The sequence below is a fragment of the Trachemys scripta genome, chromosome 8 (assembly GCF_013100865.1).
Source record: "Trachemys scripta elegans isolate TJP31775 chromosome 8, CAS_Tse_1.0, whole genome shotgun sequence".
Taxonomy (NCBI): domain Eukaryota; kingdom Metazoa; phylum Chordata; order Testudines; family Emydidae; genus Trachemys; species Trachemys scripta.
The window spans coordinates 46,820,770-46,843,909 of record NC_048305.1 but is presented as its reverse complement, the minus strand read 5'-3'; the positions used below and the strand labels follow the sequence as shown (position 1 = coordinate 46,843,909).

Genomic DNA, 23,140 nt, shown 5'->3' with positions numbered 1-23,140 from the left:
TATAGATTGTGCCTTCAGTGATGATGATGATGATTTCACTTGCAGACGATGGTGCAGCTGCTGGAAACTCTGACGGGTTGTGTGCGACATATCTGTACCCTGCAGGAGCCTGTGCCTCTAGAGAATATCCGTACCCTTCCTTCTTCCATTCTTTATGTAATCAAAAACACATTTATGCACTGCAAGGTAGGTCTCTGGATTAATAGGGGAAAAAACTATTCTAGATCTAGTTATAGATCATTTAAAAAAATCCTTTGAGATGTGATTTTGCTTTGAAAAGTTACATTTGTGGCTTTCCATACTTGTCTCAATATTGGATCAAATGTGCTCAGTTTACAAGTATAAAGATGGCTTTTCCATCTACCAGCCCTGCAAACTCAGCGTGGCCTATGAAAGCCAAGCTGTTGTTTCCATCTTGTGCATTATTACCAGTAATAAAGGTTCTTCTGATGAAATTCATACCGTTTAAGATGAGAAGGGAACATTAGATTATCTAGTCCGATTTGTACATCACAGACTATTACACTTCACCCAGTTACTCCTGTATTGTGCCCAATAAGTTGTTTAACTAATTAGGCCCTCATTGACACCCGTGCAAGCCCATTGTTTTCAGTGATTATGGATGTGTTAATATTAACCCTATGATTCAGTGCAAATTTCAAGGCAGACTTGTGATTGGGATTAAATTCTTTGCGTTATGTATTAAAACATGTTGGTGTTGCATTTTACAGCACCTGTACATGGAGGAAAACTGATTGTTGTGCATGAAACCTTTCCTGCTGTAAGCAGTGCTAGTATCATAAGACATAGTAATTTGTCATCCATCCTACTAGCATCAATTTCACTTTTGAGCTTGTCTTCCTTGATTATTAGAATCTTTAAATACTTATGGAGCCAAATTACGCAGTGAGACTCATAGACTCTAAGGTCAGAAGGGACCATTATGATCATCTAGTCTGACCGCCCGCATGATGCTGACCCACACACTCCTGGAAGAATTCTCTCCCTTGACTCAGCTGTTGAAGTCCCCAAATCATGATTTAAAGACTTCAAGTCGCTAAGAATCCTCCAGCAAGCTACCCCTGCTCCATGCTGCGGAGGAAGGCGAAAAGATGCCTCTGCCAATCTACCCTGGAGGAAAATTCTTTCCCGACCCCAAATATGGCGATCAGCTGAACCCCGAGCATGCGGGCAAGATTCTCTAGCCAGACCTTCTGGAAAAGTTCTCTGTAGTAACTTGTAATATCCCATCATTGACCATTGTTACTAATTACCAGCGATGGCACGTTATTGACCTATTGACTAAAATCACTTTATCCCATCAAACCATCCCCTCCATAAATTTATCAAGCTTAATCTTAAAGCCAGAGAGGTCTTTCGCCCCCACTGTTTCCCTCGGAAGGCTGTTCCAAAACTTCACCCCTCTGACAGTTAGAAACCTTCGTCTAATTTCAAGCCTAAACTTCCCAATGGCCAGTTTATATCCATTCGTTCTCGTGTCCACATTAGTACTGAGCTGAAATAATTCCTCTCCCTCCCTGGTATTTATCCCTCTGATATATTTAAAGAGAGCAATCATATCCCCCCTCAGCCTTCTTTTGGTTAAGGTAAACAAACCGAGCTCCTTGAGTCTCCTTTCATACGACAGATTTTCCATTCCTTGGATCATCCTATTGGGCCTTCTCTGTACCTGTTCCAGTTTGATTTCATCCTTTTTAAACATGGGAGACCAGAACTGCACACAGTACTCCAAATGAGGTCTCACCAGTGCCTTGTATAACGGAACCAGCACCTCCTTATCCCTACTAGAAATACCTCGCCTAATGCATCCCAAGACCGCATTAGCTTTTTTCACAGCCACGTCACATTGCTGACTCTTAGTCATCCTGCGATCAACCAGGACTCCGAGGTCCTTCTCCTCTTCCGTTACTTCTAACTGATGCATCCCCAGCTTATAACTAAAATTCTTGTTATTTATCCCTAAATGCATAACCTTACACTTCTCACTATTAAATTTCATCCTATTACTATTACTCCAGTTTACAAGGTCATCCAAATCTCCCTGCAGGATATCCCGATCCTTCTCCGAATTGGCAATACCTCCCAACTTTGTGTCATCCGCAAACTTTATCAGCCCACTCCTACATTTGGTTCCGAGGTCAGTAATGAATAGATTAAATAAAATCGGACCCAAAACCGAACCTTGAGGAACTCCACTGGTAACCTCCCTCCAACCTGACAGTTCACCTTTTAGTACGACCCACTGCAGTCTCCCCTTTAACCAGTTTCTTATCCACCTCTGGATTTTCATATCGATCCCCATCTTTTCCAATTTAACCAATAATTCCTCATGCGGTACCGTATCAAACGCTTTACTGAAATCGAGGTATATTAGATCCACTGCATTTCCTTTATCTAAAAAATCTGTTACTTTCTCAAAGAAGGAGATCAGGTTGGTTTGGCACGATCTACCTTTCGTAAAACCGTGTTGTAATTTGTCCCAATTGGCATTGACCTCAAGGTCCTTAACTACTTTCTCCTTCAAAATTTTTTCCAAGACCTTGCATATTACAGATGTTAAACTAACAGGCCTGTAGTTACCCGGGTCACTTTTTTTCCCCTTCTTGAAAATGGGAACCACATTAGCTATTCTCCAGTCAAACGGTACCACCCCTGAGTTTACGGATTCATTAAAAATTATCGCTAACGGGCTTGCAATTTCCCACGCCAGTTCCTTTAATATTCTCGGATGAAGATCATCCGGTCCGCCCGATTTAGTCCCGTTAAGCTGTTCGAGTTTGGCTTCTACCTCGGATATGGTAATGTCAATCCCCACTCCTTTATTCCCATCCATCTCGCTTCCACTATTCCTCAGCCTTTCATTAGCCTCATTAAATACCTTGCTAAGGACTTCTCCTCCAGTAGGCAATCTATTATTAAGAAACACTTTAACGTACTGGGAAACTTTTGGGATACAACTATGTTTGTCATGAGGTATGGTCCTAGATTTTGGTAGAAATCTGAGTTTAGAGTCATGCATCAAGGGTCTGATCCAAAGTTCAGTTAAATCACTAGAAAGACTCTTGCTGATTCACTGGTCTTTGGATCAGGCCCTAAGAGTGGTATTTTGTATTTCATGCATAGTAACCACAGATGGCTATTTAAAATCTACAGCTCTTGCTGGTTGTGTGAGTTGAAGTAGATGTTTGTATGCCTTGATTCTGCGCCCATTGACATTTGTAACAAAATTCCCATTGATTTCAGCAGCAGCAACATCAGGTCTTGATTCTCAGACATTTTCTAACGCTCCCTAATCCCACATTTCCTACAGGACAGCGAGTCACTGTACAGTGAGTGCCTGCACTTGATTTCTGACCTCCTGCAATCTCTGTTTAAAGAGACCTATTCTCTTCAAAAGCAGCTTATGGAGCTGCTTGATATGATCTCTATGGAATCTGCTTCTGCTGAGGACAGTATTGTAGATATGGTATCAGGTGTGTATATGAAAGATGTTTCTTTATCCTACCCAGCCCCCTGTTTTCTACAGACCGTGGGCCTGATCCCCCAAAATGCAGAGCACTTCCTGCTAGATGTTGAGCATCCTCAATTCCTGTTGCCTTCAGTGGGAGTTAAGGGCGTTCAGCACCTTATAATTGGTCAGTTTTCCAGAACTGGAAGTGGTTTTGCAAATGCAGTGATGTGACAGCTGTGTTTGGTTTTTTTCAGGCATTGAATATACAGGTCCATTTAAACTCGGTGTTTGTTTGCTCTTACTGTTCCCTCTGCAGTGATCCACACTGTGCTGGAGATCTGCTCTGTCATTTCCAACATGGACCATGCCCTTCATGCCAACACATGGAAGTTCATAATCAAGTATGTTTTAATAGTTTGAATGTTGCTGTTGTGTATCCCAAGTGTATTTTAGAGCCACTGTTATATAACTTGTTTAAAGCTATACTTTTCAAAAGTTCCTATGGGAGGTGGGGCCCTGATTCCCATTGAAGTTCAACCAGTAATGCATTCTCAGTGGGAAAAGTTATGAGCCTTGTCTTAGAAAGTGAAACACTCTTTGATCTTTTTTTATAATGCGTTAAGGAAATAAATTCTAAATACAATATTATGATTTAAATGTTCCCCAAGGGTCTGAATTGGAATTCCACCGACACTGTTGGATTAGATTCTGTCACCTTGTTGACGCATCCTGTATCCCTTCTGTGCTTCAATAAATAGTCACAATGGGACTAGAATGGTTCTGTCTCTGAGTTCCTTGGCATTTGTCAGGACACTGCTGCATTAGTGCACTCAGATACCATGGTGACGGGTGCAGTGTAGGAACCTAGACAGAGTAGAGTAGGGTCTGTGGAATAGTGCTCATGATGACCTGTTGTCACTTGATTTGTTTCTGACAATTAAGCATCTGATCCTGCTCCTGTCTGGCTTTTTTAGGCAAAGCCTCAAGCACCATTCCCTGCTACAGAGCCATTTGAAACACAAGGACATCCTCAGTGGCCTGTGCAAGGACACCCTCTTCTCGTTCCATTCCTGTTTGCAGCTGGCTGAGCAGATGAAGCTGTCTGGGACACAGGTGAATGAACAATCCCCCAAAACTACTTTTGGGCTTGAGAAAGAGTTGGGTTAGGAAGCACTGCAAAAATAGATATGTTTGCTCTGCAGTGTTATTGGTGAAAAAATAGTCTCATTTTACACACTAGGTACTTCACATTGCTTACAAGGTTCTCTAAAAAAACACATTGAAAGGGAGTCTAATAGCACTGGTTAGCATCCAGGATACTTTGGGTAGATACAAAGAGTATTCTCCCTCCCACCCCTCCTCCAGTACTCTATCAGGAATCTCATTCATTTCACATACTGCTGCTTTCACTAGGTCAATTAAAAGACAACAGTTAAATTTTGAAGATTCCTGTGAAAAATTGTTTCGAGATTCCAGGGACATCACACATTCTTAGGGGTTTTCCCCAATTTCTGCTGTGTTTGTGTGGAATCCAAGCTTCCTTTAACAAACAAAATAAAGCTTCTAGCCCTGTTAGTAATGTATCTTGCAATGTTGCTTTCTTTGATATCTTCTTAGTCTGTCCATGGTGTTTTCATTGCTGCTTTCCTTTTTGATAGGAGACCACTGACTACAAGTTGTTCCAGAGGACAGTCAAACTGTGTAGATTCTTTGCTAATTCTCTTGTTCACTACATCAAGGTAAGATTTATTATATGGGTCCTACATGAGTATAAAACTAACTCTGTACTATGCAAATAGACACACTGATCAAGTATTTTGTGTTGCTACACCATACTTATGACTGTGGTATCTGGATGGCATAATTAACACCCATACTTACCTGCTTGTGATTTATTATCTCACATGTAATACAATTTGGATACCTAATACTGTTCACTACTTCTGCCTATCCTTTGCTAAATAGCTGCCTTGCTGTATTCTTCCAGCTGAACACCATGCTGTCTGACTCCATCAGATTTCACACGCTAAGCAGGGTCAGTACTGTACCTGGATGGGAGCAGCGAGATGCTGCAGGCATTGGCATTGATGAGTCAGTAGAGGGGTGCTTATCCCTCACAGTTGGCACGGGACCAATATTGCCTTGAAAATGTAAACAGACAAACAGTTGCGAGGGGTGTAAGCTTGTTGCTGATTTATCCATAATGTTCACAACATATTCCTGGTCCCACGTCCAGCATCCCAGGGCTGGCATTTGTCCACAGGACCCTCAACTTTTTTCAGTGGGCGCAGATTAGTTCTCAGCTGAGGGAGGTAGCTCCACCCAGGAGGCTGCTGATTTTACGGGGCCGCTAACAGCTTCCTACTAGCAGACTGCCTTCATTTGAACTTGTTCAGTTGCTGAGAAGCCAATATGATCATTTGCCACTAGGAGGATGAATTTGATAGCATGAGAGGCAGTATGGTCTGGTGCAGTGGTTTTCAACCTGTTGCCCGCAGACCCATGGGGGTCCACAGACTATGTCTAAGATTTTCAAAGGGGGTCCATGTCTCCATTCAAAATTTTTAGGGGTCTGCAAATGAAAAAAGGTTGAAAACCACTGTTCTAGTGGATTAAGTACAGGACTGAGAATAAAGGATTCCTTCATTCAAGTCCTGTCTCTGTGCTATAGTTTCCATGTCTACAAAATTGGGATATTAATACATACATCTACCAAGTGACGGTGCGAGAGAGAAACAGGTTCACCAGTGGCTTTGGGGCCTAGTGATCGACAGACCCCCAACTTACTTGAACAACTGCTCTTTGCAACATTTGTCTAGATGTTGGCAACTATCCATATCACCAGCACAAATAGTTGGATTCCATTTCTGCAGGAGGAGGCTGGAGGTGGGGCGATACCTGAAGATCTCAATCACTGTCCAACATCTTTTTATAAAATAGGGTAGTTAAGTTTGGGATGTAGCCAAGAGAATCCCCTTCCTAACCCTCCCCACAAATCCTCTGGCTAGTCTTGTGCAGCAGTGTAGTAGTGGTGAACAGGAATCAGTTAAATATGCAGATGGGTGAAGAAAAATTGTTACACAGAAAAAGGTGTAAGGCTGTCTCTGAATGTGTGAATTCTGGTGTTTGATTGCTCTTTAAAAAGACCTTAAGCTCCCTCTTAAAGCAAATGTGAGCAGGAGATTTAAAAATAAATAATCTGGCTGGACTCTTCTTCTCCTGGGATTTTCTGCAAGCTCCTATCACCTACCTAGGGATAACTACAGAAAACCACTTTCCTCTTTCCTACTCTTTCTCTCTGTCCTTTCCTTCTCCCCCCAGCTCTTTCTTCTGATATTCTTATTTTAACCTCTTGGTACCCATTTAAGTAACACGCCAAATAGCAATAACAAATGCAGAGTAGATAATCAGGTATATAATCACCTTGTCTGTTGTGTTAATGTCAGTTATCTTTTTGTTTATGCATGGGATAGAATCAATAGTCTTTAAAATATGTGAAGAGTGCATTTTTGTTTGTTTGTGATTGACTGTGGTTATTGCTCCTGTAAAAGAAGTTTAAGAAAACCCTTAGCTTATTCATTTAGCTTCCTAAAGAGGAGAAACATATGATAATTTTACTTGATAATTTGTCATGTGTTGTGCATTTTGCATTTCTTTTGCACTATGCATCACAGCAGGCTACAACTTTTAAAAATTAGACTTCATAATAAAGCATTTCACAAATAAATTCAAGTAAGCAGAAGAAAAATATATTTAATTGTTATTTCATTTTGAAAATACCATTAAAAATTGGTGGCTTTTGCAGGAATTTATTCCTTTCCTCTCTGATTCCTGCTGTCGATTACACCAGCTGTATCTTCAGATATATAGGTAAGTGAACCACAAAGAATAGCTCTTTGATTCCACTGCAGTGGAATATCTCTGTATCAGCTCTGTAAGTGTCTGTCGTAGTTACAGCAGTTCCAAACGTTACAAGGCTTGCAAAAATAAAAGATTGCAGTAGCCACTCTTTGATTTGTTATATGTAAAATAGCAATAGTGTATAGAATTTCTTTGGTGTATGGAGGTCAGAGAAATTTGTATTTCCTCATGGGAAACTTATTTTGGGTGCTTTAGTGTGGTCTGTTTGTCTGTGCAGCTACTAGTCATTTTAACCTATCCGCCAAATGCCACCAGAAAAGGAATCAGTGCCATGAATACCAACATGTTACCAAACTCCTCATTCTGTTGCATTTTCTTCTAATAGATCCTATCAGTGGATCTACCTGGGTAGACCTTATGGTGCAGATGGAGCCCTTAACTACTGATTTTCTTGTGATTACTCACTCTATAGGGCCTCTGCAATGAAATAACGAGGCAACATTTTGTTTTAAAAAAAGTTAAGTGCAAAAGAAATTTAATGCACTATTAAGGTTAAATTAAACCCCACAAAGGCTAGGAAATAATTATTGTCCCACAATAACCATAGTTCTGTTCTGCTTGGTGCTTGCACTGTGACAGAGTTTGTTATTATGTAATCACTTAACAATGGGACCTGCTTTTTCTCCTTTTAATTGAAAGTACGTGTGTGGTGGGACAATTAGTTTATTTTAGTTACATTCTGGTGAAAACATAAACCACATTTTATGCACCTCAGCAACAGTTATTTTGTAAAATAGTTTTTTCACTATGATCGAACATGGAAATATTCCGCCTGAGCAGATTTTTTTATTTATTTAACAAATTTAATGAGGGATTGAAAATAGAATTTCACTAAAGAACATTCAGGCCTTAGAATTATACTAGGGGTAGGCAACCTATGGCACGCATGCCGGAGGCTGCACACAAGCTGATTTTCAGTGGCACTCACACTGCCTGGGTCCTGGCCACCGGCCCGGGGGGCTCTGCATTTTAATTTAATTTTAAATGAAGCTTCTTAAACATTTAAAAAACCTTATTTACTTTACATACAACAATAGTTTAATTATATATTATAGACTTATAGAAAGAGACCTTCTAAAAACATTAAAATGTATTACTGGCACGCAAAACCTTAAATTAGAGTGAATAAATGAAGACTCGGCACACCACTTCTGAAAGGTTGCCAACCCCTGTATTATAACAATGGCTTTCATGTACTTTATATCTCTAACAAAAAACACATGGCATCTTTGTATTGGATAATTTGAATTGTGGTGGAGGTACGATATGGGTTTTTTTTTTAGAGTGGATATTTACTCAGAAATTAAATAATAAAATTCATGTTTTTTTTCCCAGATACGACCTGACCTGCCCTCCCCCCCCTTCCCCCATTGCTTTAATAATCTGATTATCATCATCTGGGAATTTCTTTAAATCTGCCTTAACAAAGCTGGGGAGAGCAATTTTTGTGCTAGAATTAATAGATGCAGGCTGGACACAGCAGCCTGATGCCTTAATAGATTTTTCTTTTTTTTTTTCTCCAGCTTTCCACTGTAAATTAGTGTTGTAGAGATGGAAACAAATGACTTACGCTATCACAAATCTACTCTTCAGTCAGCAGGAGTTGCTGTTAACAGGACTGCATGATTGCATCTGATATTTAGATAAGACATTAAAAGGCAACTTTTAAATTAAAAACCTTAGCGACTCTGATCGGGGTGACTTGTAATAGTTTCTATTGGGTGGGGTGGGTGGGTGTGTTTGTGTTCAAGACATGGAAACCTTTTGTGACTCATTTGATCTCTGTCGTAACAGACGTTGCTTCTTTCTGACCTTAATCCAGGATGAGGCCATTTTTGTTAAACAGATAAANCAGGCTGGTTAATCCTTGCTGAAACACACTTTGCTGCGGCTCTGCAGACAATACATAATATCATGGACTTTAAATTGCTTGTCACTTTTCTCTGAGATAGGATACTTATTCAGTTTGCCCTGGCAATGAGGAAAATAGCATAATGTAGGCGTAATTGAGGGCACATTTTGATGCTGCACTTGGAATTTAAGCCCAGATTCTTCAGTGAGTTGGGTGCAGATGGACTCTTGTGCACATTTCATTGCAAGGTCACGTTCTCAGTTAATCATTTTTTTTGATGATGCGCTCTCTCTTCTGCATGTGCTGACTTGGCAGGGCTTACAGGTATGAAAGTGTTAACAACTGAGCAAATGTATTGAGTAAGAAGATGCCATTTTTACATAGTCTCTATGTAATCTGTTTCTATAATGCTCATTTTAGTAGTATCTAAGGGCTTGTCTTCATGGGGAAATTTACTGGTACAATTATATCGCTATAGTTATTAATCATGTTTAGTATGATAGTGCCTAAAGGCCAGTGAAGAATGGGGCCCAATTGTGCTAGGCACTGTACAAACACAGAGTAGTAGTCAGTTCCCACCCAGAAGAGCTTACAATCTAATCAGAGCAGACAGATATGGGGTGGGGGAGCAAGAGTGTGCACATGGGGAATTATACCGGTATAACTATGCTGGTAGATAGCTCTATGTCAAATAGCCCTAAAGTCCTTCCTATACTTCCAACACCTTTATGCCATTCTAGTTTTGAAAAACATATCTTTGCAACTCTTATTTTTTATACATAAAAGTTTTAACCGAAACACTGAAAACTGCCATGCCCATGCCAATTTCAAAGTGGAAATAAAATTTAACATCTACCATTATAAAAAAAATCACTCAGGGAGATGCTGGTTAAACCTGTTCTTTCAGTCCTGGGAGATGCAGAAATTCATAACTTAAAAAAAACAAAACAAAACTCCACCCCAAAACACTTTAGGCCTACCTCTTAGGCAGGCCTACACTTAAAACGCTGCACTGGTGCAGCTGTAGCGCTTAAGTGAAGATGCTCCTACGTTGACAGGACAGCTTCTCCTGTTGGTGTAGTTAATCTGCCTCCGCGAGAGGCAGTAGCTATATTGACGCGAGAAGTTCTCCCATCAACATAGTGCTGTCTACACAGGGCGTTAGATTGGTATAACTGTTGCTCAGGGTGTAGATTTTTCGCACTCCTGAGAGACGTAGTTATCCAGATACAGGTCTGTAACGTAGACCTGTTCTTAGACTAGTAGGGTGACCGAATGCACCTCTGTATTCACACCCTACACACTACTGTAATAATCTTTGTACAAAAGATCATGGTGAAATGTGTGTAGCAACATAATATGTAAAGTAGTGAACATAAACTGAAATTATGACTGAAGTGTTTTCACCAGACAAATCTGGGAAGGTGGTAACCTGTTCCTTAGAGACAACGGACAAGCTAACACCTCTAGCCTGGTGTCATCAAAGTTGATTGGCAAATCACCCATCAAGTGGCCATTTGGCAGTGAATGGGAGGCAGGAACAGATTGATCTGCAGCCAGGTATAACTATGAATTTGCATTGGTATAACTACATCACTCAGGGGTGTGAAAAAGCCACACCCCGGAGCGATGCAGTTAGTTATACACCAATGTAGACAGAGCCATGTCGATGGAAGGGCTTCTCCTGTCAACATAGATACCGCCTTTCGTAGAGGTGGATTAACTATGCCGCCAGGAGAAGCTCTCCCGATGGTATAGTAGCGTCATCACCAAAACGCTATAGTGGCGCAGCTGCACTGGTGCAGTGCTTTAAGTGTAGACCTGCTCTGCGTTTTAACAAGCAACAACAGGGAACCTCTTTCACCACAAGATGTCATGTCTCTATCCTCACAATGGGAAGGAAATTTATCTAGGGGTAACCTCCAGAAAATGCATCTCAAAGGGTGACTGGACTATAAAAGTGAGGGGCAAAAACACCCCAGGGATATCTTTCTTTCTCTCCCTATCTCTCTCTTGCTTTCTGTTTCACCCAAGAAGACAAAGGAACCAGCCCTTTGACTTGGTGTGGGCATCGTGACCTGAGAATTTGGTCAGCCCTGTTGCTGGGAACTTGGGATAAGGATTTTACCTTGAACCAAGACTAGTTTAGTTTTAGCTACTAGAGAGCATTTTATCTGTATTTCTCTTGTAACCATTTCTGACTTTAATATTTATAGTTGTACTCACTTAAAATCTATCTTTTTGTAGTTAAATAAACTTTTTAGTTTTTAACCAAACGTAATCCAGTGTTGTCTTTAAACTGAACTGTTTGGGTAACTCCAGTTAAAGTAGCAAACAGTTGGATAATATCTGAACTGTCAGGGAGAGGCTGGACAGTGCAGAACACCCATTTTGGGGACAATCCAGGACTGGGAGTGTGTTGGGGTCACTGCAAGTAGTAACCAAGTACTGCTGGAAGCCAGTGTGTGGCTGGTGTTTGCTGACAAGCTGCTGGTGTCAGAGATGCTGGACCAGGACTGCAGCTCCACACAGATACTCAGGAGGTGACCTGCCTGCTGTTTGTGAGTGGCCCAGGTTGGGAGCTACAGCAGCAAAGCATTGTGAGGCACCCAAATTTGCAGGGCAGGTGGTGACAGAACCCCGCACTGGTCTGGATTGCACCCCAGAATATGACAAGTAGGTTTTCACTTGATGCCCTCTCCCTTTCTGCTGCTTTCCCTCATTCTGTTTCCTCTTCTTTTTTTTGGACTCAATCTTTTTTTAATATTTTGTTTCTCACTGAATCTTCCTAAGTTTTCATTTTCTGCAAAGCAAAATGGCGTTAACCTGTTCTCACTAACCTGCAGGCCACTATGTTGGTACTCTCATCATCTGGAACAAATTGAACCTACAAATGTTTCCCTTTGAAGTTTTCCACTCGTGCACCTATTGAGTAAATTCCTCTTTGTATGCACTTTTACTGTTTTTCAGCAGAAGCAGATTAGAGAGTTTTTCGTACTGTGGTTAATAAAATATAGGCCTTCAGTAGTTGGTTTAAAGGCAGAATATAGACACATGCTCTCCATTTTAAAATACATTGTTAGATATGAAAATTATGCTTCCCTTTGCTCGTATTGAAAGATCTGTTACTCCACAATAATAGTAACTCACATTTTTGTCTCTTCATGCTTATTTGAAATGCAGTGCTAATGAATAGCTCTGTATTTTTTCCCCTCCAGCAAATTTCCTCCTAGTCTGTATGCTCCGGTGATTTCAGAGGCCCATCGAGATGAAATAGCCAGGGTTTTTCTGGTGGCACTGGACCCTCTCATTCACCAGCTTCTTCCTTTCAGGCCTTTTCTGGAGCAGGTATTAAGTGAAAAATTAGGTAGGTTTAAAAATATTACTTCCTGTGTTTAATAGTACAGTTGTGCCATCTCTCAGGAATAGAACAAGGTGTCTTGATTTTTCGTGCTTCACTCGCTATACAACACTTCTGCATATGTCAAAAAGTTGGTATCTTATTTCTGTGGAGTAGTTTTAATAATGGATCCTAAGTAATACTTTCAGGTACTAAAGGATCTTCAGGCAATTACAGCACTATGTGGGGTGAACATTGCATAGCTCATAAAACAACATAAAAGGTTCTTTAACTCTATGACTGTTGTTCTGCGTGCAGTGAGAAAATTGCATTAAAACACTGATTTATTATATTGAACAAGTCATATTTTTAGTTAAGATGCCCTTCTGACACACAAGTCGACGCAAAAGTGGGCTGGCTGAAAATTTTCTGCCAAAACTGTTTTTGATGGAAACATTGGGTTTTTGACCCCCTTCCCTCCCCCCCCCCAGTGTCTTTTCTATGAAAATTTTTAAATCCAAAAATTGCATGTCCCGCCCCCAGTTTTCAGCCAAACCCAAAATATTTCAACCAGAAAATAAAATATCTCTGAAATGCTGCCACAGTGCATCCTGGGAGTTGTAGTTCAGGGGCCTCATGCTCCTGTTCTCCTCTATGTGCTATACTGGGCTACCCCAGCCAGCCTTCATCTTCCCTGATGCGCACTGTGGCCATGTGACTCTCATGAGGCTCTCATCAAGGGGGAGAGTATGGTGCATCATGGGAAATGTAGTCTGACCATAGAGTCAGGGCCATAAAGGAGCATGGGAGCCTGATGCACTCTAACCGCAACTCTCATGAGGCACTACAGTAGCATTTCTGAATCAAAAATCTTTTTTTTTTTTCTGGATAAAATATTGTGATTAGTTATTTTTTGCTGAAAACATGAAATTTTCTCTGGGACTCCACCTCCCCTCCATTTTCCAACCAGCTCCATCTCTGAGTGACTTTTGAGCTTCATTAGCAGCATTAATGTACTTTTCACTCAGTCTTCTGTTGTTAATCACTCGCCCTAGCTTAGTTTTGATTCCATCAAAAATGTTCTCTACAAATGCAAATGTACTTCACATTTAAAAAAAAAATTCCCTGCAGATCTTTCTCCTGAGTTGCATCTGCCACAGTGTCATCTTCTGGTTACTGTAATGGACAAGCTGCCCTCTCAGCCTGAGAATGTGCAGGCTCTCTGGACCACGGGAAGCCAGTTCTCAGCAGAGGTTCCAAGGTAATTTTTGCCTATAGCAGTCAAGCTGCACAGGCAGACATGGGGGTTCAGGTTCAAGAGGACTCTCAAGCTGGCAAATCAGTAGCATTAGCAGGCTCTGAGAGCGCACTGTCTGATCCTTGGCCAGATGTGCTGGTGGATGTGATGTAACTCCTCAAGGGTGCACAGTACAAAGCAGAGATGCACTGGTCAGTTGAGGGAAGGGATGGCCTTTGGGCTCATGCAAGGATGTGGAGGGCCCTCAGGGTCGAATTTGTTTTTATCTCCAACATTGGTCAACTTTCCCTCAAGTCAGCGTGTTTATTTATTTCCCTGTAGCAGGCATGCCATTTACTGAGCGCCCCCTCATGGCCAGAGGTGCCTCAGCAGTGCCCTGACTCTGTGCTTACCCTGGGTCCCTTTGGGAACTCCCCACAGTTTTCTCAGGATGCCTTCACCCGCCACCTGGGTTTGTGTGAATAGATGAAAGCAGTTCAGAGTAATTCTCAGTGTCCCCAGAATAAAGTTAATTACAGCAACACAAAAGTTCATGCTCACTTCCCGCTCTTTTGCTGTACGCAGAGCTCTTATTCTACCCCAGACTGTTGTTCACAGAGTTGCCAGTCCTGTCCTTCCTAGCGGGAGCTCAGTCTCCTGGCTCTGGCTTCCTTCTCCCTGTCAACTCACTCTCTGTTCTGAGAGAGTGAGAGTAATATATATACTGTGCTCCTTCGGAGATCTTCCCCCTGATTGGTTAGGGGAGAGGGGAGCCTGCCCAATCCTATACTACAGGGCTTCTCATCCAGGCCCTTAAAGGGACAGTGACTGGATTTTTCCTAACCAAGTACTAATTCCCCAGGATTGCTTCCTCTCTTCTTGCTACAAGGCCATTTCCAGGGCCTCTGTTTATTCCAATGTCCCTGGAACAGGATCTCCTGGCCCCCTCTAATTGTAAAGGGCCAGTGTACCCTGTTATAGCCCCAAAAGCCTCTGCTAATCACCTGAGTTTATAAACAGAAAGTTAATCAGAGTTGTACATTTGTTACTGTAAATATATTGGTGTTATTGCCACAGCTCCCAACAGGAGACAAGAAGGAGTTCCCCTAGCTCAGATGTTTGTCCTTGAGGTGTGAGGTGTGGACAGCAGTAACCCCACTCTTTCATTGTTCTGCAGGCTCTCTTTGTTCTCAGCCCTTTTTCTCGGTTTCCAGCAGTGCTCTGGTGAGCTCTCTCTTCCTGTTTGTTTGCCTGGAGTGATGGATAATGGACAAGCTGAGGTTCCTGTCAGCCTGTATCACCACTTCTGTGTCCACTTGTGTGCCTTCATTGCATCCACACCCCCATCACACTTTCCTCAGCTGGTAGGTTGATTTTTGGTTTAGCCATTGATCACCTTTTCAGCTGTTTCCTTCTGGTGGATTTTAACTTTTTCAAAAAGTGTCCCCTTCCTCACACACCGAGCTCTAAAGGTGATGTGTCCAGGCATGAATTGGTTTCGCTTTACTTCAGAAGGCAAAAACAAGGCAAGTAAGACTGCAAATGTGCAGCAAATGTCATTTACCAAAAACAACTGTATAATCATGGTTGGAGACCTCAGTTGTATTAGAAATCTGTTTGTAAAACCACAAAAGGAGTGCAAAAATCCAGCTTCTTTAAAAAAGCTGTTTAGTACTTTCTTTTAATACAAGTTCTGAAGGTGATCACCTCCCTAAGACTGAGAAATTCCAGCTTCAGATTTTATCTCCTAGAGGATAGACCATCACAACTACTGTAACATAGGCTGAAAGTCTTTTGGTTCTCCACCTTCAATTTGGGGCCATCTGGCTGGAAATTTACAATTCCATGAGCCAAGGGTATTAAGTTTGTCAGTGTTTTACTCATTCACAGTGCATGTAAATGAGGAAGTGTTATCTAGTGATCAGAGCAGTGGCCTACTAGTCTACCACTGTATTTTTGTGATCCAGTTCAATCCTGTGCCATAAAAGGGAAATAAGTAGTTATCTACTTTGTAGGAGGGTTCTGAGGCTTAAGTCATTAATGTTTTTATAGTGCTTTGAGATCTTATGAAATTCCCCTATGTTTGGGACAGTATATACAGGTAGACAGAATAAAGGACACTATATAAATGCAAAGTATTAATAAGTCCAGGAAGGCATAGCCTTGTGTGTTTATGTTTCTATAAATAATACAAAAAAATCTTTTCAGACAAAAATTAGGACTGACTCCTGAATTCCTCACTCAGAGTAAACTCCTACCGAGGCAATCAGATGTTTTGCCTGCCTAAGCACTGAATAAGGATAGCGTTTGGTCTTAAGTTAAGTTTAGATCTGCCCCCCAAAAAGGATAAAATTTTCATGAAAAATTTGTCCCTCTTTTTTGTCCAAAATTCTAGCAAAAAAATTAACCCTATTTTTCATTGAAAAATTTTGAAATTTGAAAATTTTCAACCAGCTGTAGTAAATTTTCACACATGGCCAATGTTAAAAATAAACCTAGTGTTGCTTGCTTGCCTTTATAACTGAACATGCGATATTAAAGCCAGTTTGCTCCTAGGCATTTTAACTGCACAAACTGACAAGTCTAATTCTATATGCAGTGTAGTTGTAGCCATGTCGGTCCCAGGATATTAGAGAGACAGGGTGGGTGGGGTAATATCTTATATTGGATCAACTTCTGTTGGTGAGAGAGACAAGCTTGACCTGAAGAAGAGCTCTGAGTGGCTCAAAAACTTCTCTCTCCCACCAACAGAAGTTGGTCCAATAAAAGATATTACCTCACCCACCTTGTTAGTCTAATTATGTGTCACACTAGTAAGTGGATTAACAGTAGAGAGTAGAATTGCAATCTGTTCATAAGTGCCTTCTCTATTCTTTCCTCAGGAGCATGCTCTGCTGGATGCAGTCCTTGGTTCTAGTATGATCACCTCTCTACTGGCTATGGATTCATGGTGCTTCCTGGCCCGGTAAGATACCCAATTATTGTAGGGCGAGGAGCGATGCACTGTATTGTTCAGGCTGCATGAGCATTGGCTTCCTAACTGCATGGTTTGAATTGCTCATAATTCTCAGAAAGTTTAACTTGTAGAGCAGCCATGTTCCAGGGTTGGTCTCTGCTCAAAAATGTAGCTTATTTTGAAAAACATGAGCAGAAATGGTTCAGCTGTTTTTCCAGCATGAGGGGAAAACATACTCTTATAAAAGATTTCTTGACATTTTTTTTCTAACAGCTCTACAGTGGAGGCCTGTAGGTAGCAAGTTTAAATGTGACATGGAAATGGCCATCTCTGAGGAGAGAGAACCTTTAATGCTCCATGAGGCTTTATTTTGACTTCGGCTGAAGAAAAGGGATGAGAAAGGCTTGAGGGAGGGCTCTTGCAATGCACCTCCTCAGCTGTGCAGCTGCTAAGTCTCTCAGGAAAGGGTCTTTCTGTTACAATCCTTGCAAAGTGTGTGCGACAGGACATTCTGGTGGGATCTGGCCGAACTATTGAATTTCCATGTGGGACTGGCAAATTTTGGCAAGTCAACAGAGCTTCAAAATCCTGTAATGTGGAGGTGCTGCTGCTTTTAGGGGTATTTTTTCTTTGAAAAACAACCCAGCCTTAGGAAATTCCATACCAAAAGTCTCCAGCTAAAGGACGTTAATGTTGTGCAGCTGAGCACCCAAGTCACAATATGCCGCTACTAAGGATGCACTTGCCACTTAAAACTTTGCCCCCTGGTGCATATGCATTGTGCATTAGTGTTTAAAGACAAGATCACAGACCGTTTCTCAAATAATATATTAACGTAACATTTTTCACCAACCTTAGATATATTTCACTAGTATCATGTAACTTTCATTTCCATATATTTACATTAATTTCATTGTTATAATGATCCAGTGTATCTGTATCAATTTACAAATTTTATACAAGTTCTCTTCACTCTACAACACTTACTTTAGTTTATTATTTATATGATTAACATCAACAGTGTGCATTTATCATCCATGTACTGTGCACTTGTGTATACATGTCTTTTTTTTTTCTTCTTGCATTGCAATCATGGTTAATGCTACACTGGTCGTATAGTGGTCCTGTATTTTGATCCGCAAAAGGTGGGTCATATTTCCTCCTGTTAATGCACATCCTCTATATTCCTTGATTCTCTGGCCACAGAATGGCTTTGGAATTTTCTCCTGGCAAAGGAAATATACAGAGGCCCTTAGGAAAAACCATTTCTCTGCTTTGTGTGGCTGAGTGCAAACTACTCTCTCTGACCCAGCAGAACAGGGCAGCTGTGCTAATTGGCTTACTGACCTCTCTCTGTTGCATCCCAGGTATGGAACGGCTGAATTGTGTGCTCATCACGTCTTTGTGATAGCCCATTTGGTGAGTAGCGTGGCAGAGTCTAGTGTATGCATGTACATGTGTGTGTTTGGGCAGACAGGTTTTCTGCTTTTTTCAAACAGATCATGCAAGGGATAGGGAGTAAGGAGGCCTGAGTTCTAACTCCAGCTCTCCTGCAAACTTCATAAGTGACCTTGGACAATTTTCTCATCCTTTCTGTGCTCCATCTTTGCTATCAGCAAATCCCTCCCTCCCTCGGGAAAATCCCTCCCTCCCGAGGATTAATAATTAGCACTTGTAACACTATAAATATATTTAGTGGTGATGTAGGTAAACAATCTGAAGGAAGGGGTGAGAAATATACAGACACTGCAAAACTGATGCAAGAGCTGCTAATTTAGAAGTTACTATAGTGATCCTATATGATAAATTAGAGGAATGGACAGAGAAGAATTCAATTAGATGCCCCAAGGATAAATAAGAGCAAAGTAGCATACATATCCATTAAAAATAGCATCGTGAAATAGAAAACAGTAAACCAATAGATGGCATGTAATGCAGGGAAAGACCTGATTGTAATGGTGATGAACTACCAGTGATCACTCATTGGGATGTTTTGATTAAAAAGGGAAATGTAATCTTTGGTGTAAGAGGAGAATTTGTTGCTGCCTAAACAGAGGCTCAATATTAATTTTTAGGTCATTTTCCTGAGTCACAAAAGTCTTTGAGTCTTTGAAAATGCCAGCCTGTGGGATTCATGTGCTGGGAGCAGTGTATTTTTCTTAATTTGATTAGATCAATTCCCTGTTATCCTAATTCAGATAAAGTCTTGCCCTGGCGAGTGTTACCAGCTCTCTGTCTTGGGGGTCCTGCTGAGGCGTATGCTGTTCTTGATGGCTCCAGACCACCAGGCAAGTATCGCACCAATTTCTCCGGTCTTCTGCTAAGCCAGATAGAAATCCAATTGGCCTCCATTAAAACACAAGACATCCATTTTCAGTTCACTAGAAACAGGAGGGTGGAGCAAACAGTGGTTTCTTGCCATCCTGATGTTGTGAGATGATAAAGCAGAGCAAAAGATAACATACCAATACAGAAAGGACACAGGGGGTTACCTTAATAACTAACTCAGCCCCTGTGCTGTCCCAGAAGTGCCTTCTCTTACCACTTTAGTTTTTCCTTATTATCGATCCAGCTTTGCTTTGAGTTTGTTGTGCTATTTTCCCTGTGTTTTAGATTGTTTCCCAGTTGAGAGATGGTGAGAGTTAACTCTGCTTATTCTAATAATGACTAGATCACTTTTGAGTCACAGTATAAAGGGAGACCATAGCTGTACGTATAATGTTTAAAGGCACAATAGGCGTGTTGGTTGCAAATAAATGACAGTTAAATAGTAATAACAAAAAAACAACAATGCTGAGGTAAATTAATAAATGGTGCACAGGAAATCACTAGGGTAAAAAGGATACTCAGCTAAGTGGTTTAGTTGCTTGGGAATCAGCCTGTACATGCTTCATAAGAAAAGGCTGAATAGCAAAACATTTATGATTTTGTCAGTGTTTTATATTAGTATGCTCCTCTATGCACCAAGCTTTACAAAAGCAAGTGTCCAGTGTGGGAATGGTGGCATTTCCCTGCTGAGTTGCAAATCTGTAAAAAAATCAAAGGGGATCAACCTTGGTTGCTGCAAACTTTTGGCCTAGGAGTTAAAGGGCTGACCCTGAGAACCCTGAGGCACTTTTAGAACTCTTGGTGAAATCCATTGGTCTGCTCACATGGATAAAGTTACTCATGAGTAAATGTAAGCAGGAATGGGCTCTTCAGTAGTAGGGAGATTGATTAGTGATGGGGAGCCCAACATCAGACTGCTTTCCATGGGGAATTGTTCCCCAAACTTCTGTGGCCAGATCATCAGTCACTCCAGTGACTTCAGTGGAGCAAAGCAGATTTATGCTTCCTGAGGATCTGGCCCCTGTTCTCTGTTGCTATCCCCCCATATGGTTGAGAGTACCATTTGCTGAATCACACTGCCTCAGTAGATCATTCTCACACACCTCATGTGTGGCTCCTTGTCAACTGTCAAGAGTAGCACAAATCAAGGTACAGTTTGTAGGTTTTGCAACTCGTCACTTCCAGGTTCTGTCCTGATCTCTTTAATTAACATTTACTTTGACTTGCAGGTGGAGTTTACCCAAAAGTTTCCTCCCAAAGAAGCAGAGAACCTGCTCCTGTGGCAGCATATTTCTCTCAAGGCCCTAACTCCCGATCTTAGGAAACAAGTGGCGCACCAGCTCTGTGCGGTGGGGCTCACACAATGCAGGCAGTGGCTGAGCGGCAGGTGCACTCTGGGAGAACTCCCACCTGTGGTAAGGGAAGGTGTGACTCTGTTCATTAAACCTAGAGCTCCTAAGCGATAAGGAGCCTATTGTTACTCTTCCCCTATTGTGCACCCTTACAATATGTCTAGATTGCAAGCTCTCTGGACTAGGGAGTGTCATTTCATTATGGGCAGGTCTACACTACAAACTTGCATGGCACAGCTGCACCGATTCAACTGCGCTGCTGTAACGCTTCTGGTGAAGACACTCTAAAGCCGATTGGAGAGAGCTCTCCAGTTGGCTTACTAACTCCACCTCCCCAAGAGGCAGTAACTATATCGGTAGGAGAAGCTCTCCTGCCAATATAGTACTGTCTACGGGGGGGGCTAAGATTGGTGTAACTACGTCGCTCAAGGGTGTGGATTTTTCACACCCCTGATTGACATAGTTATAGCGAAGTAAGTGTGTAGTGTAGACCTGGCCTATGTATGTGTACAGGGTGTAGCACAGTGGGGCCCTGATCTAGGCCTCTAGGAGTCACTGCAGTACAATATTATGAAGAGAGCTATCTTCTCCCCTCTCCCCCAGTAAATGCAGGCTAATAATTCTTAGTAGCAAAAATGTCAGATAACTCCTGTGTCAAAGGGAGAGCTAAGTTTCAACTTTTGACCAACTTTCCAGAGGGCTGATTACTGAACAGCTCTGGCAGCCACAATGGGAGCTACTGGCTATTTGGCATTTTTGAAAGGCAGGTTGCTCATTTAGGTGCCCAAATATGGAATTAGGAACCTAACTTTAGACTCCTATTTTTGAAAATCTTTTGGATCAGAAAGAGCTCATCTTTGGGCATATAGTGCCTCCCTTGCAATGTTGTGTTCACGTCTCATGTGTCCGCTAACAATAGTTAGTGAAAGCTCTGCGGATCAATAATTATTTTAATTATTTTTTGATCTCTTGCCGAGCATACATACAGTGTTCTCACTTAGATTTCTGGTGTGGTTTCGCCCAGAAGATTTCTTTTAAGTAATAAAGTCTCTGCTGTTCTCGGAGGCTGGCATACCTGAAAGACAAGCACTGGTTTTCCTTGACAACCTAAGGAGATTTGAGTGTGACTGGACACCTCCACCTAAAAGGCCAGCAATTCAGGGTTCTGCTTCCTATGTTTCTGTGGTGATTAATAAGACTGCTAAACCCTCCCCTCCTTATTTGTGCAGAACTCCTACTGAAGTCAGTGGGAGTTTGCTCTGTGAAGGTGGCATGAGTTGGCTTATAGCCTGGTGGACTAGCAGAATTACATTACTGACACATTGGGCCTCTTGTGAGGCTTTAGCAGCTGAATCCAGTAGACCAGGTATTTACCTTGCTCCTGACCCTTTTCTCCATCTCTGCTAGAACGTTGCTCTCTCTGTCTTGCTGTCTGTGTGCAATTCTGCTGGCGACACTCTGGAGGCAGGACTACAGGCAGCAGTGTTGGGAGCTACTAGTCAGCTCTGGGCTCTCCTCAAGGGCAAGCAGGTGAGGGAATTCACTGTTCCAACAATGTAAGGCATCGCTACCCTGAAGGGCTCATGATGTTTCACCATTTGTGTGTTACCAAGGCATTTAACTGGGGTTGGAGCAGCTCTCTAAAGCGCAGTGCAGCTGAATCCCTGAACTTCAAACATCATGGTGTCTGAGCCATTGCCAGTGCTTTGGGGATTGAATTCTTCCCACAAGCACGTTTTCCCCCAGTGATATGTAGCTGGAACTGTACATGTAGTGATGAGTCGTATATTACCCCACATCAGTTTTAGATGGACTGTTGTCTAAAAAGAGTCTAGAAAGGGGATTGAGCCCCAGAAATGGGGAAAAAACAAATTAATAGAACCAGATGAACCAGCCAGTGGGGATAACTTAATGACCTTATTTTACTAAGAACAGACAAAGGTAATATAGGATTTCCTTGTGATGAGAATTGGATTAATTCTGGCCCTGTTTGGCACTGAACTGCCTGCAAAAGCACTATTCTGAGCTCAGGCGAGGGATGTGGTTGTGCAGAAAACAGAACATAACCATCTTCTGTAGAAACAACATGTGTTTAACTCCTTGCACTGGTGAAAAAAGAACATAGAGACATTTGGTAAAGTCAGAATTTCCTTTACAGTGTTCAAATCTAGTGATTACTGTTCTTTCTTCCAAGATCTAAATGTATAAGGCCAGATCCACGGCTGTTGTAAATCAGTGTAACTCCATTGACTTTATTTGAACTGCGGGAAGACTATGACTTCAGTGGAGTTATTCCAGTTTACCAGCTAAGGATCTGGCCCATGTTTTTTTAACCCATTACTAATGTGAATCATAGAATATCAGGGTTGGAAGGAACCTCAGGAGATCATCTAGTCCAACCCCTGCTCAAAGCAGGATCAATCCCCAACTAAATCATCCCAGCCAGGGCTTCATCAAGCCTGACCTTAAAAACCTCTAAGGAAGGAGATTTCGCCACCTCCCTAGGTAACCCATTCCAATGCTTCACCACCCTCCGAGTGAAAAAGTTTTTCCTAATATCCAACCTAAACCTCCCCCACTGCAACTTGAGACCATTACTCCTTGTTCTGTCATCTGCTACCACTGAGAACAGTCTAGATCCATCCTCTTTGGAACCCCCTTTCAGGTAGTTGAAAGCAACTA

The 23,140-nt window shown here is 41.7% G+C and overlaps 1 protein-coding gene across 1 annotated transcript; it reads left to right on the top strand.

Moving 5' to 3' along the window:
• Nucleotides 1-45: 45 nt before the first annotated feature.
• On the top strand, nt 46-22,018 carry LOC117881578 (uncharacterized protein C1orf112-like). Its single transcript, XM_034778989.1, has 14 exons — nt 46-186; nt 3,332-3,494; nt 3,789-3,873; nt 4,447-4,585; nt 5,131-5,211; nt 7,278-7,342; nt 12,464-12,612; nt 13,717-13,846; nt 15,000-15,186; nt 16,705-16,787; nt 18,146-18,197; nt 18,977-19,066; nt 20,336-20,521; nt 21,866-22,018. The coding sequence occupies exons 1-14, from the start codon at nt 49-51 to the stop codon at nt 22,016-22,018; spliced, it is 1,701 nt and encodes a 566-aa protein (XP_034634880.1). The 5' UTR covers nt 46-48.
• The last annotated feature ends 1,122 nt before the right edge of the window (nt 22,019-23,140 follow it).

Excerpts from the sequence above, each read along its gene's own strand:
- LOC117881578 (XM_034778989.1), top strand. The coding sequence starts at position 49 with ATGGTGCAGCTGCTGGAAACTCTGACGGGTTGTGTGCGACATATCTGT. Across the intron at positions 3,874-4,446 it reads ACATGGAAGTTCATAATCAA|GCAAAGCCTCAAGCACCATT; the intron begins GTATGTTTTAAT and ends TGGCTTTTTTAG. Across the intron at positions 12,613-13,716 it reads GGTATTAAGTGAAAAATTAG|ATCTTTCTCCTGAGTTGCAT; the intron begins GTAGGTTTAAAA and ends AATTCCCTGCAG.